The sequence below is a fragment of the Piliocolobus tephrosceles genome, chromosome 8 (assembly GCF_002776525.5).
Source record: "Piliocolobus tephrosceles isolate RC106 chromosome 8, ASM277652v3, whole genome shotgun sequence".
NCBI classification, from domain to species: domain Eukaryota; kingdom Metazoa; phylum Chordata; class Mammalia; order Primates; family Cercopithecidae; genus Piliocolobus; species Piliocolobus tephrosceles.
In genome coordinates, this window is record NC_045441.1 from 8,127,775 (window position 1) to 8,142,120 (window position 14,346).

At 48.1% G+C, this 14,346-nt stretch overlaps 1 protein-coding gene and 1 long non-coding RNA gene across 2 annotated transcripts in view; one reads left to right on the forward strand and one right to left on the reverse strand.

Moving 5' to 3' along the window:
* LOC111526391 (myosin-16) overlaps window positions 1-2,689 on the forward strand; it is a 70,556-nt gene extending 67,867 nt beyond the window's left edge. Inside the window, exons 40-42 of the mRNA XM_023192089.2 lie at window positions 114-284; window positions 1,716-1,916; window positions 2,489-2,689. Of these exons, the coding sequence (XP_023047857.1) occupies window positions 114-284; window positions 1,716-1,916; window positions 2,489-2,689 (573 nt within the window). The remainder of the gene's footprint in view (window positions 1-113; window positions 285-1,715; window positions 1,917-2,488) is intronic.
* Window positions 1-14,346, reverse strand: part of LOC111526392 — a 32,692-nt gene that overhangs the window by 17,171 nt on the left and 1,175 nt on the right. The window lies entirely within an intron of this gene.

The following is a 14,346-nucleotide window of genomic DNA, read 5'->3' on the forward strand; positions in this document are numbered from 1 at the left end:
CTGTCAACCAGTTGGCTTCCTACAGACCGGGAGACAAGTTCTCACATCTCTCAAAGGAGCTACGACCCTGGGTAGCACCCAGCTCCAACTCCTGCTCTTCTCCCCACTTGCAGGCTGCCCGCATGGCAGAAGAACTCCGGCAAGAGCAGGACCACTGCACGCACCTGGAGAAGATCAAGAAGAACTACGAGGTCACCATCAAAGACCTGCAGGCCAAGATGGAGGAGGCCGAGCAGCTGGCTCTGAAAGGCGGGAAGCGCACAATCATGAAACTGGAGGCCAGGGTGAGGGCGATGCAGGGCTCAGCTAAGGGAGGAATGGGGATCTGGTGGGGTGGGGGGTGTGTGTGTGAGACGCCGGTCTTTTGTCAAAAAACATGTCCTGGGTTTGATGAAGAATCGGGTTATGCAAGTGCTAGGAAAGAAGAGGAAATTGAAAGGACCAGGTGCAGCGGCTCACGCCTGTAATCCTAATACTTTAGGAGGCTGAGGCGGGAGGATCGCTTGAGGCCAGGAGTTTGAGACCAGCTGAGGCAACATAGTAAGACCTCCATCTCTACAAAAAAAAAAAAAAAAAAAAAAAAAATTAAATTAGCTGGGTGTAGTGGCACATGCCTGTAGTCCCAGCTACTCAGGAGGCTGAGTTGGGAGGCCAGCTTGAGCCCAGGAGATTGAGGCTATAGTGAGCTATGACAGCACTACTGCACTTCAGCCTGGGTGACAGAGCCAGACCCTGTCTCAGAAAAAAAGAGAAAAGAAGGAAAGAAAGAAAGAAGGGAGGGAGGGAAAGAAAGAGAAAAGGAAATTGAGAGAAGAGCTCTAATTTCTCTCAAGTTCTCTCCTCCTTCCCTCCCTGTCACCTTCCTCCCCAGAATGTCCTTAGCCTCGAGCAGAGTAGTCCCCAATATTCTCCTTGCCTTTTTTTACTCACTGAAAGAAAACAAGTCTTAGTCTTTACCCCATGAAATGCCAGAGCAGGAAGGGCCTGGAAGTTTCCATCATTTGTCTGACTCCCTGATACCCCCATTTTCCAGAGGAGGGAATTTGAGGCTAAAGAGAAAGTGTTTGACAACCACAGCATGGCCTGTAAAAGGCGGAGCCCGGCTGGGCGCGGTGGCTCAAGCCTGTAATCCCAGCACTTTGGGAGGCCGAGACGGGCGGATCACGAGGTCAGGAGATCGAGACCATCCTGGCTAACACGGTGAAACCCCATCTCTACTAAAAAATACAAAAAAAAAAAAAAAAAACTAGCCGGGCGAGGTGGCGGGCGCCTGTAGTCCCAGCTAGTCGGGAGGCTGAGGCAGGAGAATGGCGTAAACTCGGGAGGCGGAGCTTGCAGTGAGCTGAGATCTGGCCACTGCACTCCTGCACTCCAGCCCGGGTGACAGAGCGAGACCCCGTCTCAAAAAAAAAAAAAAAAAAAAAGGCAGAGCCCACCCGACTCTCCTGTCCAGGGTCCATCCCCTCACCTCTGGGTAGGAGGTAGATACTGCAGCCACAAGGCCCCTGTCTGAGGCCACTGAGCTCTGAAGCTCAAAACCATGCGTTCCAGGAGGCTGAGGCAGGAGGATCGCTTGAGCGCAGGAGGTCAAGGCTGCAGTAAGCCATGATCACGCCACTGCCCTCCAACCTGGGCAACAGAGCGGGACCCTGTCAAAAAAACAAAAAACAAAACACACGCATTCGCTCAGCCGCATTCCTCTCTTCCTCCCACAGATCAAGGAACTAGAGACAGAGCTTGACGGGGAACAGAAACAGCACGTGGAGACGGTCAAGACGCTGCGTAAGAACGAGCGTCGCCTCAAAGAGCTGATCTTCCAGACAGAGGAGGACCACAAGACCAACCAGCGCATGCAGGAGCTGGTGGAGAAGCTACAGAACAAGCTGAAGATCTACAAGAGGCAGATCGAGGAGGCAGTGGGTGTCTATGTGCCTCCTTGCTCCTCCTTCCCTGACGCTTGTTTCTCAGTGCGGGTCACCAGGCTTGCTGGGAATTAACCACAGGGAAAGAAGCAAGCATTGGCCCTAAGATGATTCTGCGAGGCTCATGTCCATGGCGTCTCTTCCTTGGAATCCAGTGGGAGGGGGAACCAGACACTACATACCACAGATAAGAACTTGTAAAGGGGCCAGGCATGGTGGTGGCTCATGCCTGTAATCTCAGCACTTTGGAAGGTTGAGGTGGGTGGATCCCCTGAGGTCAGGAGTTCAAAACCAGCCTGGCCAAAATGGTGAGACCCATCTCTACTAAAAATACAAAAATTAGTCAGGCATGGTGGGGGGCACCTTAATCCCAGCTACTTGGGAGGCTGAGGCAGGACAATCGCTTGAACCCTGGAGGTGGAGTTTGCAGTGAGCCAAGATCGTGCCACTGCACTCCAGCCTGGGCGACAGAGTGAGACTGTCTCTCAAAAAAAAAAAAAAAAAATGCACATTTAACCAGAACCAGCCATGTTTATGCCCCGTTTCCTGCCGTGCCTTTGTCACAGGAGGACCAGGCCAACCAGACCCTGGCTCGATACAGGAAGACAGTGCACGAGCTGGATGATGCTGAGGAGCGAGCGGGCATGGCAGAGACCGCCCTAAACAAGCTGCGCACCAGACACCGCGTGGCCGGCAAGGGCATCACCTCCGTGGAGATCATCCAGGTGTCCAAGACAGGCACCTCGAAAACCCTGTCTGAGGAGTGAGGCCCTCTGTGTCCTAGGCCACAGCCGGTAGGTATGGACTCTGCTCTGGACGACCTCACTCAGAGTGCTCCTTCCCTGCACTGGCTTTGCTCCTAGTAGTGGTACTATGTGACCCAGCCATATTCCCCCTATTCCCCAGCTCTAGTCTTTGTCACACCCAGTCTCATGCAACAGGAAGCACAAAGCTCTTCTCCTCCCTCTTCAGCTGCAAAACCCTGTATCACAGGTGCTGGCCGACCTGATGTTCCCCCATCTGCATAGAAGGGCCATTCCCAAGTGTGATGCCACTTGACACTAGCCTTGGTACCTAGTGCCAAGTCACTGGGAGTCACTGGGACATCCACAAGCTTATGGCAACGTGTGTTCATCTTTCATGTCCCCCACAATATCATTCTTCACTGGAGATTTCATCAATCCTGGTTGAGTTCAGGTCTCTAACGCTAAGAAAATTATAATTATCATCACAGCTGCCATTTCTCGAACACCGAGTGCAGGTGGGATTTTGAGGAAACAATGTAAAGTAGTCTTTATTCCCCTTAATTCAGAACTAATCAAGGACGAAAAATATTGCAGATAAATATATAAAAGTTAAAATAGGCTGGGCGCAGTGGCTCGTGCCTGTAAATCCTAGTACTTTCGGAGGCCGAGGTGGGAAGATGGTTTAAACCCAGGAGTTCGAGACCAGCCTGGGCAACACAGTGAAACTCTGCCTCTACAAAAGTAAAAAAAATTAGCCAGGCATGGTGGTGCACACCTGTAGTCCCAGTTACTCGGGAGGCTGAGACAGGAGGATCCCTTGAGCCCAAGAGTCTGAGGTTACAATGATCTATGATCATACCTCTGCATTCCAGCCTGGGCAACAGAGAGAGGCCCCATCTCAAAGAAAAAAAAAGTCAAAATACCAGTTTTATTTATTTATTTATTTATTTGAGAGGGAGTCTCGCTCTGTCACCAGGCTGGAGTGCAGTGGTGCGATTTCGGCTCACTGCAACCTCTGCCTCCCAGGTTCAAGCGATTCTCCTGCCTCAGCGTCCCGAGTAGCTGGGACTACAGCGGCACATCACAATGCCCAGCTAATTTTTGTATTTTTAGTAGAGACGGGGTTTCACCATGTTGGCCAGGATGATCTCAATCTCTTGACCTCATGATCCCGCCCACCTTGGCCTCCCAAAGTGCTAGGATTACAAGCATGAGCCACCATGCCTGGCCCAAATACCAGTTTTACTATGCCATAATTCTAGATTGAGGATGTGGCTTTAATGTGCGTCCACCATAGGCATCCTCGTACTTTGCCTCGAAATTAAAGATACCTGAAACCCCAACTCTACTAAAAATACAAAATTTGCCAGGCGTGGTGGCGCACGCCTGTAATCCCAGCTGCTCAGGAAGCTGAGGAACTAGAATTGCTTGAACCCAGGAGGCACAGGTTGCGGTGAGCTGACATCACACCACTGTACTCCAGCCTGGGTGACAGAGCAAGACTCTGTCTCAAAAAAAAAAAAAAAAAGATATCTGCAGAACTGAACAAATGCAGGCTTAATCCCTGGGGAGCAGCCACTATTCCCAGGAGAGGAACGATCAGAACCCAGCATCCCTGGGAGTAGATCTAAAAGGAGAGATTAGGTGGGGCTCAGCTCTGCCTTCCTGGTTCCTTCCTTGTTCCAAAAACAAGATCAATCACTCCTTTCCCCATGGACAGAAGCAAAAAGAAAGTGAGGAGTAAGGCACAGAACGTGATTTTGGAGGAGTGGATCCCAAAACATGGTCCCGGGACCAGCAGCATCAGTGTCACCTAGGACGTTCTTAGAAACGCCTATTCTTAGGCCTGGCTCCAGACCTCCTGCATCAGGAGCTCCGGGGGTGGGCCCAGCATCTGTGGTTTAGCAAGCCCTCCAGGTGACTCAGATGTGTGACTGAGTTTGAGAACCACCCAGTTACATGCGGCCAGGGTGTGGAGGTTTCTCCTTGAACAAGAGCCAAGTGCTAGGAAAGAAAAGGAAACTCAAAGTTTCCTTTTGGTGCAGTGTCTCACGCCTCTAATCCCAACACTTTGGGAGGCCAAGGTGGGAGGATCACTTGAGGCCAGAAGTTTGAGACCAGCCTGGGCAACATAGCAAGGCCCTATCTCTCCAAAAAAAAAAAAAAATGTAAAACATGAGCGTGGTGGTGGCTAAGTGTATAGAAAATGCTTTTCACTCTCTTTTCTACCCTACAAGGTAGGTATAACTATCCCCATTTGTCAAGTGAGGAAAATGAGCTTGGAGAAGTTCGGTGACTTGCTCATGGTCACATACACCCTGTGCTATGAAAAGGCAAGTTATCTTTTATTTGAAGTTACTGTGGAGATTGATATAGTTGCCATCTGTGTGGGATTAACCAGGGCAGCAAAAAAATCAAAGACTTGGTTCACTCTGGGAGGTGGGGTGGGCTGAACCCTAAGCACCGACCTCCATGGCTTCTGGGAATTATATCTGGCCTCCCTGAATCAACATCTAGTTGAATCAGCCCCTGGTGAAGAGGGTAAGGTTCCCTGCTCAGTTACAATTCACTATCTTTCAGTAATGGAGGTTGGTTTGGGTTTTGGCCAAAAGCGATAACCCAATGACCTTTGATGTGAAGCTGAGCTTTATCTGACCGTTTGCTTAGGGAGGAGGTAAAATATGGGGCACAGAATCTTTTTCTGAATTCTCTAACCCTGAAATAATGGTTAGCTCAGGAAGTTAAGGAAACCAGAAGCTTGTCTCTGCATTAATGTGTAACCATCTCCTTTCAGGGCAAAAACCTGAAAGGGATCCCTCCCAGTGAGCTCTGACCTAGGTGGGGACTATTCAAGAGGCTTCCTGAACACCAAGAATCAGGAGGTAGTTCAGCTCCTTCCCCTAGGAGTCTTGGGCACCAGGATTAGACATCCTTTAAAGCAGGTCCCCTGCCCTGGCTTGGCTGGACCTGGTACAATTGCTCTGTCACAGCAAAGATCTATTTCCATGCCATCAGGCTGCCATCCTGCCACCGGAGGTGATGAGGCTGTGCCTCTGGGGTCTACTCTCCATGTCCTGATCTGTCCATTTTGTTTTTATTTAATCAGCCAGGCATGAAGGCAGGTCCCTATAATCCCAGCTACTCAGGAGGTTGAGGCAGGAGAATTGTTTGAACCTTGGAGGCAGAGGTTGCAGTGAGACTCTGTCTCCAGAAAAATTTTTTAAAAAAATTAAAACTGAAAGGGAAAAAAATTAAAAACATAAAAATAAAATATGTTAACAGAAATGTAAGAGAATAAATAAAACTGATCCTTCACCAGGCAGAGGAGAGAAGGGAATTCTAGATAGAAGGCCCAACACACACAAAAGTGCAAAGGTGGGAGGTACACAAGGGCACAGGCTGGCTGGAGTAGATGGGCTCAGGATGAGGCCAGAGACCAGCAGCGCGGTGGGGGATGAAGCTAGCAGGGTAGGGTAGGCAGGGGTGAGACTGTGAATGGCTCTACTGGGTACAAATATTCCATAAACTCCATAAGGAAAGCTTACTAATTTTAAAAATCCATTTGTGGGAATGTGATGTGCAGTAGCTTTTCTTTCTTTGGAAGATGGTCACATCACAATAGCAAAACCCCTTGTGACACATCACAGGCTCTGTATCCCAGGGAGAGCTCTGTATCCCAGGGCACTGCACTCTGGGCCCACCCAATGACTTGCAGGGGTACATTAAGCCCAAAGAAGGTGTCTCTTAACTCTCAGAACTTCATGCAGAACAAGCTAGGTATGACTCAACAGTATCCATTACTAGGAAGGAAGCCTTTGCAGAAGCTTCCTAAGCGTCTCAGGGAGCTGATGTCAGAGGAGCAAAGATGTCAGAGCTCCCAGCTCTGACCCACATGGACTTGCTCACCTTGCTCACTATCTGTCTTTCTTTTTCCAGGGTAATACAGATCTCAACCGCGGTTCATTGAGAGGGAGAAAATACGAAAATGGAAAACTGCATCTGTCCTGAGAATGTTTACTATGCAAAAGAAAGTGCAAGCCAGGAAGAGACAGGTGGTGAAGAATAAAGAGTGCTATGGTGGAAAATGAGCTTGGAAACATAAATACCAGCCATTAGAGGAATGAAAATGAGCGGGGCTTCTCTGGGACGGCAGTAAGCGTTTGGATGACAGTAACGATGGGTCTGTTTCAGTTGAGTTCCTACATGTTCATGTCAAGGACGGAATATGTAATGTCTGTGACCCGGCTGTTCTCTACAAAGAATTCCTCATGTGGACAATGTTAATGTCCCAATATAGCTTAAATAAAAGAAACATTTTAAAAAAAATAGACCAACTGGAGCTTCTTTGCTTTTTTAGACAAAGAGTCTTGCTCTGTGGCCTGGGCTGGTGTGCAGAGGCACAATCATGGCTCACTGCAGCCTTGAACTCCTGGGTACAGGCAATCTTCCTGCCTCTGCCTCCAGTCCAGTACAGTAGCAGTACCGACGTGCAGCTCCGCCAGGCTAATTTTTATTTTTCTAGAGATGGGTTCTCGCTATGTTGCCCTGGCAGGTGTTGAATTCTTAGGCTCAAGCAATCCTCCCACCTCAGCCTCCCGAAATGTTAGGATTACAGATGTGAGCCACTACACTAGACTTGGAGCTTCTTTTTAAATGGAGAAATTTTATTTTCCTAAGACTTATCCAAAGGCAGTTTTTACCACTGCCACATAAAAAAGTTTTGTTGCATCCCTATATACTAATTCACAGGCTTGTTTCTATTGGAAACCATGAAAACAATACAGTCTTGGTGAAGTTCTTTCCAAATTTTGAAAGTCTTATCAGAGAAATGAAAACAAACTAGGTTTCTTAAAGCCAAGAAAGTTACGGAATCTCCGGAGCAGGTGAAGTCCATCCAGGCTAATGCTCCACATCGCCCCTGCACGTTCCGTCTCATCTCCCAGGATGTCTAGACACCAGTGGGTCAGCTCCGTGAGGGCAGGCAGTTAGCCATTTTGTTCACTACTGTATCCTCAGCAACTAGAGACTGCCAGGGCTGAAGTGTGCACCCAGTAAACACATAGAGAGGCAATGAAAGAATGAGCTGCCTCCCAGGGCAGTGTCCTTCCTGACCCTGCCAGAAAGTTCTTCCTTCAATCCAGATGAGACCTGCCCCCTCAGTGATATCTGCATGCTGACCTGCTATTTCTTTCTTTTTTCAATTTTTTTGAGACAGACCCTCACTCTGTCACCCAGGCTGGAGTGCAATGGCTCAATCTCGGCTCAGTGCAACCTCCGCCTCCCAGGTTCAAGCAATTCTCCTGCCTCAGCCTCCCAAGTAGCTGGGATTACAGGCATGCGCCGCCACGCCTAGCTAATTTTTGTATTTTTAGTAGAAACGGGGTTTTACCATGTTGGCCAGGCTGGACTCAAACTCCCGACCTCAGGTGATCCCCCCCACCTCAGCTGCCCAAAGTGCTGGGATTATAGGCGTGAGCCGCTGGCCCCAGCCGCTGACCTGGTGTTTCTACCCAAAGCCCTACAGAACAACCTTCATGGAAGCCAGTTCTCAAGATAGGTCCCAACAAGTTTTCTCTAGGCTGAACATTCCTGGGTCCGTCAACCTTCCCTCGTGTGGCAGGGTTTCTGTTGTGATCTAATACTCCTCGACCCTTTCCTTTCCTTGCCCTCCTAGTCTTTGGAGAGCTGCTGTGGGGGCAGCGCCATGAGTGAGGGCTCCCTGCCAGTTCCCAGCCCTCAGAACACACGGGCTCTCTGGGAATGGTGTGTCTTCCAGCATTCTGACATCTCTCCAATCTGCTGGCAGGCAGAAAGCACTGTGTGGGGTGGTGGAGAGAGGAACACTACTTCTTTGGTGTGTCCCTCTCCACCTTCACACCAGGGCACATCACCTCTATGATGGTTTTGGACTTGGCACTCTTGGCTGGGCAAGGTGGTTCATTCCTGTGATTCCAGAACTTTGGGAGGCCGAGGCAGGAGGATCACTTGAGGCCAGGAATTGAAGACCAACCTGGGCAACATATCGAGATCCTGTCTCTACAAAAAATGTAAAAATTAGCCAACGATGGTGGTGCACGCCTGTAGTCTCGGTTACTTGGGAGCCTGAAGAGGGAGGATCACTTGAGCCCAGGAGGTCGAAGCTGCAGTGAGCTCTGATTGCATCACGGCACTCCAACCTGGGTGACAAAGCGAGACCCTATCTCAAAAAAAATAAACAACTGGGCGTTCTCTAGTCGGAGCCCTGGGGGGAGCTTTGGTTCCTTCTATGCAATTGGACCAAATGTGATAACACTGCCCTCAGGTGGCAGGGTCTCTGACTGCTGCGTGTGGATTTCCCGGGAGACATCAAATCACAGACTCTTAGAATTGTATATTACAAAATTCTAGGACTGGAAGGGGGCATTTAAAGGGCATCTAGACCAACTCTGAGGCAGCTGGGGATTCCCCTCCATAATATCCCTGAAAAAAAAAAAAGATAATCCAACTTCTACGTGAACCTTCCCAGTGAAAATAGGCAGCCCATTCCAGTTTTTAGTTTTGTTTTGAGACAAAACAAAACCAAAACCAGGGTCTTACTCTGTTGCTCAGACTGGAGTGCAGTGGTGTGATGATACCTCACTGCAGCCTCAATCTCCCAGGTTCAAGCGATCCTCCCATCTCAGCCTCCTAAGTAACTTGAACTACAGGTACACGCCACTACACCCAGCTGATTTTTTGGGGGTTTTTTTTTTGTTTTGTTTTGTTTTTGTTTTTGTAGAGATGGGGTTTCCCTATGTTGCCCAGACTAGCTTTGAACTCCTGGGCTCAAGTGATTCTCCCGCCTTGGCCTCCCAAAGTGCTGCGATTACAGGTGTGAGCCACTGTGCCTGGCCCCATTCCAGTTTTGACTAATGATTATGGTCAAAAAGTCCCACTTGATATTGAATGAGAATATGTGTCCCTGCATTTTGCCCTTACTTTGCTCTAGCCTTCACCTCTATAATTACATAAGTCAAATCTGTACACTCTGAAGTCAGACAGATACACGTTCCACTTTCCCAGCAGTGTGACTTTGCAATTAGACACTTGCCCAGTTTCTTCTAGCATTCCGCAGGACTTCAACACTTGTCCTCTGGCTAGGGATTTGTCATGAAAAGGTCAACCTTGAGTTACGGTTGAATCAAAGGCTAAAAGGGAACCTGTCAGCTATTATAAGGGACTCTTCTTTCCACTTCTTCCTGAGCCCTGGCTTAGGCTAATAAAAAAATGTATTCTGTAGCTTTGCAGTAATACTTCCATAAAACTTTCCTCTACAGATGTTTTTTGTTTGTTTTTTGAGATGGAGTTTTGCTCATTGCCCAGGCTGGAGTACAATAGCACAATCTCAGCTCACCAGAACCTCCACCTCCCAGGTTCAAGTGATTCTCATGCCTCAGCCTCCCAACTAGTTGGGATTACAGGCGCCCACCACCACACCTGGCTAATTTTTGTATTTTTAGTAGAGCTTTTTAGAGAGATTTAGTTTCACCATGTTGCCCAGGCTGGCCTCGAACTCCTGATCTCAGGTGATGCACCCGCCTCGGCCTCCCAAAGTGGTGGGATTACAGGTGTGAGCCACTGCGCCCAGCCTACAGATATTTTTAAAAAGCAACTTTAAATAAGGCAGCAATAAAGTAACCAGACCGAAGGGAGAAATGCATTATGGGAATTAGGTCTGGTGATCAGAAAGGCTCCTGTAGGAGTAGGTACAGGGTGCCACAGGAGAGGCACTCCGCCCAGTCTTGGAGGATAAAGGAATATGTCTGGAAGAAGTCATGTCTCTGCTGAAGCTTAAGGATGAGTAGGAGTTAGGCACCCGGGGAGAGAGGGCTTGTGGGAAGGGAGAGTGGGAGAGCAGGAGGAGGTAGGCAGGGTGTGTCAGCTAAGAGTGTGCTTGGCTGCAGGTGGCAGCACACTGAGCCAACAATGGCATATGTGGCAGAGACATTTAATGATCTCACACACGCACACACCCCACCCCGCCCTGGCAGATGGTTTCAGAATGAGTGCAGTGTGAAAGCACCAGGTCTCCACCTTTTCATCCTGCAGCATCCTTGGGCCTGTCAAGGCGATTGCCACAGTGTTAGGCATCATATCTTCCTCTGCCATGTTTAAGCCAGTAAAAAGATATAGGCTGGGCACAGTGGCTCACACCTGTAATCCCAGCACTTTGGGAGGCCAAGGCGGGCGGATCATGAAGTCAGGAGATCGAGACGATCCTGGCTAACACGATGAAACCCTGTCTCTACTAAAAATACAAAAAACTAGCCAGGCGTGATGGTAGGTATCTGTAGTCCCAGCTACTCGGGAGGCTGAGAGGCAGGAGAATGGCATGAACCTGGGAGGCGGAGCTTGCAGTGAAGTGAGTCCGGAGCGTGCCATCCTCCTTTTTTTTTTTTTTTTTTTGGGAGACGGAATCTTGCTCATCGCCCAGGCTGGAGTGCAGTGGCGCGATCTCGGCTCACTGCACGCTCTGCCTCCCAGGTTCACACCATTCTCCTGCCTCAGCCTCCTGAGAAGCTGGGACTACAGGTGCCCACCACCACCCTTGGCTAAACTGCAAAATACTATTTCAAATCAGAACCAGTGACTAAGAGTAAATGTCTGTTATTTTTCACCGTGTTGGCCAGGATGGTCTCCATCTCCTGACCTCTTGATACGCCCACCTCGGCCTCCCAAAGTGCTGGCATTACAGGCATGACCCACCATGCCCAGGCTCTTTTTTTTTTTTTGAGACGGAGTCTCGCTCTGTGCCCAGGCTGGAGTACAGTGGTGCAATCTTGGATCACTGAAAGCTCCACCTCCCAGGTTCAAGCCATTCTCCTGCCTCAACCCCCAGAGTAGCTGGGACTACAGGTGCCCGCCACCACAGCCAGCTAATTTTTTTGTATTTTTAGTAGAGATGGGGTTTCACAGTGTTAGCCAGGATGGTCTCGATCTCCTGATCTCGTGATCCGCCTGCCTCGGCCTGCCAAAGTGCTGGGATTACAGGCGTAAGCCACCGTGCCCAGCCTGAACTTGCCATCCTTTTATCAAGGAGTACATTTTTTTCCAGAAGCTCCCCATGAAATGAACTCATGAGTGTTGATTAGCAGAAATGGGGCACACTGCCATCCCTAAACCAATTAGTGGCAAGTGGGAATGGGCTTGCTGCATTAGACGTGGACCAATTGTGGTTCATTTCCCGGACTTGGGGAGGACCTAGCTTCCCTGAGAGCCACCAGAACAAAAGTAGAGAAGCCATGTAGGGAAAGGTGTTGTGCGGGCAGCCAGTGTCTACCACATAGACAATGTGGTCAGAGACAAAGGTGACAGATCACAGAGACCTCTGTGACTTGTTATGGAGTGCAGACTTTATTCTAACGGTGAAAGAGATGTGTCCAATGGTTTCCTCATGATCCGATTCAGGTCCTCTATATAATGTAGGTGAAGTTGTATCTCACCTGCTGCATCATACTGGAAGACACATGATGTCAGCCTAAACTCTGTTCATGATGTCAACTTTGATCACTTGAATTAAGGTGTCTACCTCCATCAAGGAACATTCTACAAAAAAACTGGTGTGGGCTGTTTAAGACTCCCAGCTCCACCAGGTGCAGTGGCTCATGCCTGTAATCCCAGCACTTTGGAAAGCTGAGGCTGGCAGATCACAAGGTCAGGAGTTCAAGACCAGCCTGACCAACATGGTGAAACCCCCGTCTCTACTAAAAATACAAAAATTAGCCGGGCGTGGTGGCACACACCTGTAATCCCAGCCACTCAGAAGGCTTGAATCGCTTGAACCCAGGAGGCAGGGGTTGTAGTGAGCCGAGATGATGCCACTGCACTCCAGCATGGGTGTGCAGACTTCGTTTCAAAAAGAAAAAAAAAGACTCCCAATTCCACAGAAGTCAAAACAAAAAACAACAACAACAAAAAGGCTGAGGACCTTGTCTCTAGTCCCAGCTACTTGGGATACTTGGGAGGCTGAGGCAGGGTCACTTGGGCCCAGGAGTTCAAGGCTATGATCGCACCTGTGAATAGCCACTGCACTCTATCCTGGGCAACACAGCAAGACCCCATCTCAAAAAAAAAAAAAGACTGAGGTGAAGAACTGTTCCAGATTAGACTAAAGAAACATAAGAACTAAGTGCAACAATTGATCTCAGATTAATTCCAGGATTGAAGAAAAAAAAAAAGCTAGAAAGGACATTATTGACCAGGCACAGTGGCTCATACCTGTGATCCCAGCACTTTGGGTGCCTGACGCAGGCAGATCACTTAGTCCAGGAGTTTGAGACCAGCCTGGGCAACATGGTGAAACCCCGTCTCTACTAAAAATACAAAACTTAGCCGGGCATAGTGGCCCGCACCTGTAATCCCAGTTACTCAGGGGGTTGAGGCACGAGAATTGCTTGAACCCGGGAGGCAGAGGTTGCAGTGAGCCGAGATCACACCACTGCACTCCAGCCTAGGCGACAGGGCGAGACTCTGTCTGAAAAATGAAAAAAAAAAAAAAGTAGAAAAAGACATTATTGGCACAAGTGAAATTTGAATATAAACTTCTAACGAACATATTAATTTGTTACATTAAGATATGTAACTAATGTATTTATTATTATAGTAAATAACATTGAATTAATGTTAAATGTCCTAAATGTAATTGTATTACAGTTGTTAAAGAGAAGTTCCGTGTTCTCCAGAGATACATACTAAAGTATGAGGAGTGAAGAGTCTCATGATGTCTGTGACTTACAAATGACTCAACAAATAATAATATCACTATTACTATTACACGGATACATTTATAAAACATATATATATGAGAAAGAGAGAGAGGAAATGTGACAAAATGTTCACAAGTGGTAAATTTAAGGAAACAGGTATATTGATATTCATTATTCTCACATATTTTGCAACTTTTCTGTAGGTTTGAAAGTTTTTAAGGAAAAAAAGAAATACATAGGAGGTGGAGGTGCTATGACTTGGTAACTAACTTTCTGGGGGCCATTAATCAATCTGTGGTGGATGATGATACCTTGGACTGAGAGGTAGAGGAGAGCAGAATCTGAGGTGGGGAGCAGAGGGAAACACCAGGTTTGACATGGATTGAACTGAGGTGGGAGGTGATGAGACACCAGGTGGAGACTCTCAGGAGCAGTAAGAATTAATAGGGGTCAGGAACAAACTGAGACACAGATCTGCGGGTTGGCAGCCTACGGGTGGTGGCTGAAGCCAAGAGCCTGTGAGATCACTTAGAGGGCAGGTGTGGATGGGCCAATATTCTTAGGCTCACTCGCACTTACGGTTTGGGTGCAGAAGTAAGAATCAAGCAAGAATGGTTACACTCATGAGCAAACCAGCTATTTCATTCAGGGTTCCTATAAAAATAACCATTAGACTTGCGATTTTCTACCACTTTACATTTCCTCCTAGAGACACTCTTCTATTGGTTAACTTCTCTCCAGGTGAGGGATTATGAGGCTTTTGTCAACATCTTCCTGGGGAGCGTGATATGGTAAGAAGCCTACAAATATATTTGTGATATAAGCATGCAAAATGGAGGTACGCTATATGCTACAATTAGAACTACGATCCTCCCAGGTTAATTCATTCCTGAAAACAATTCTCAGATCAAATAAGCCTATATGAAGTTATTTTAAATGAGAAAATAGGAATGT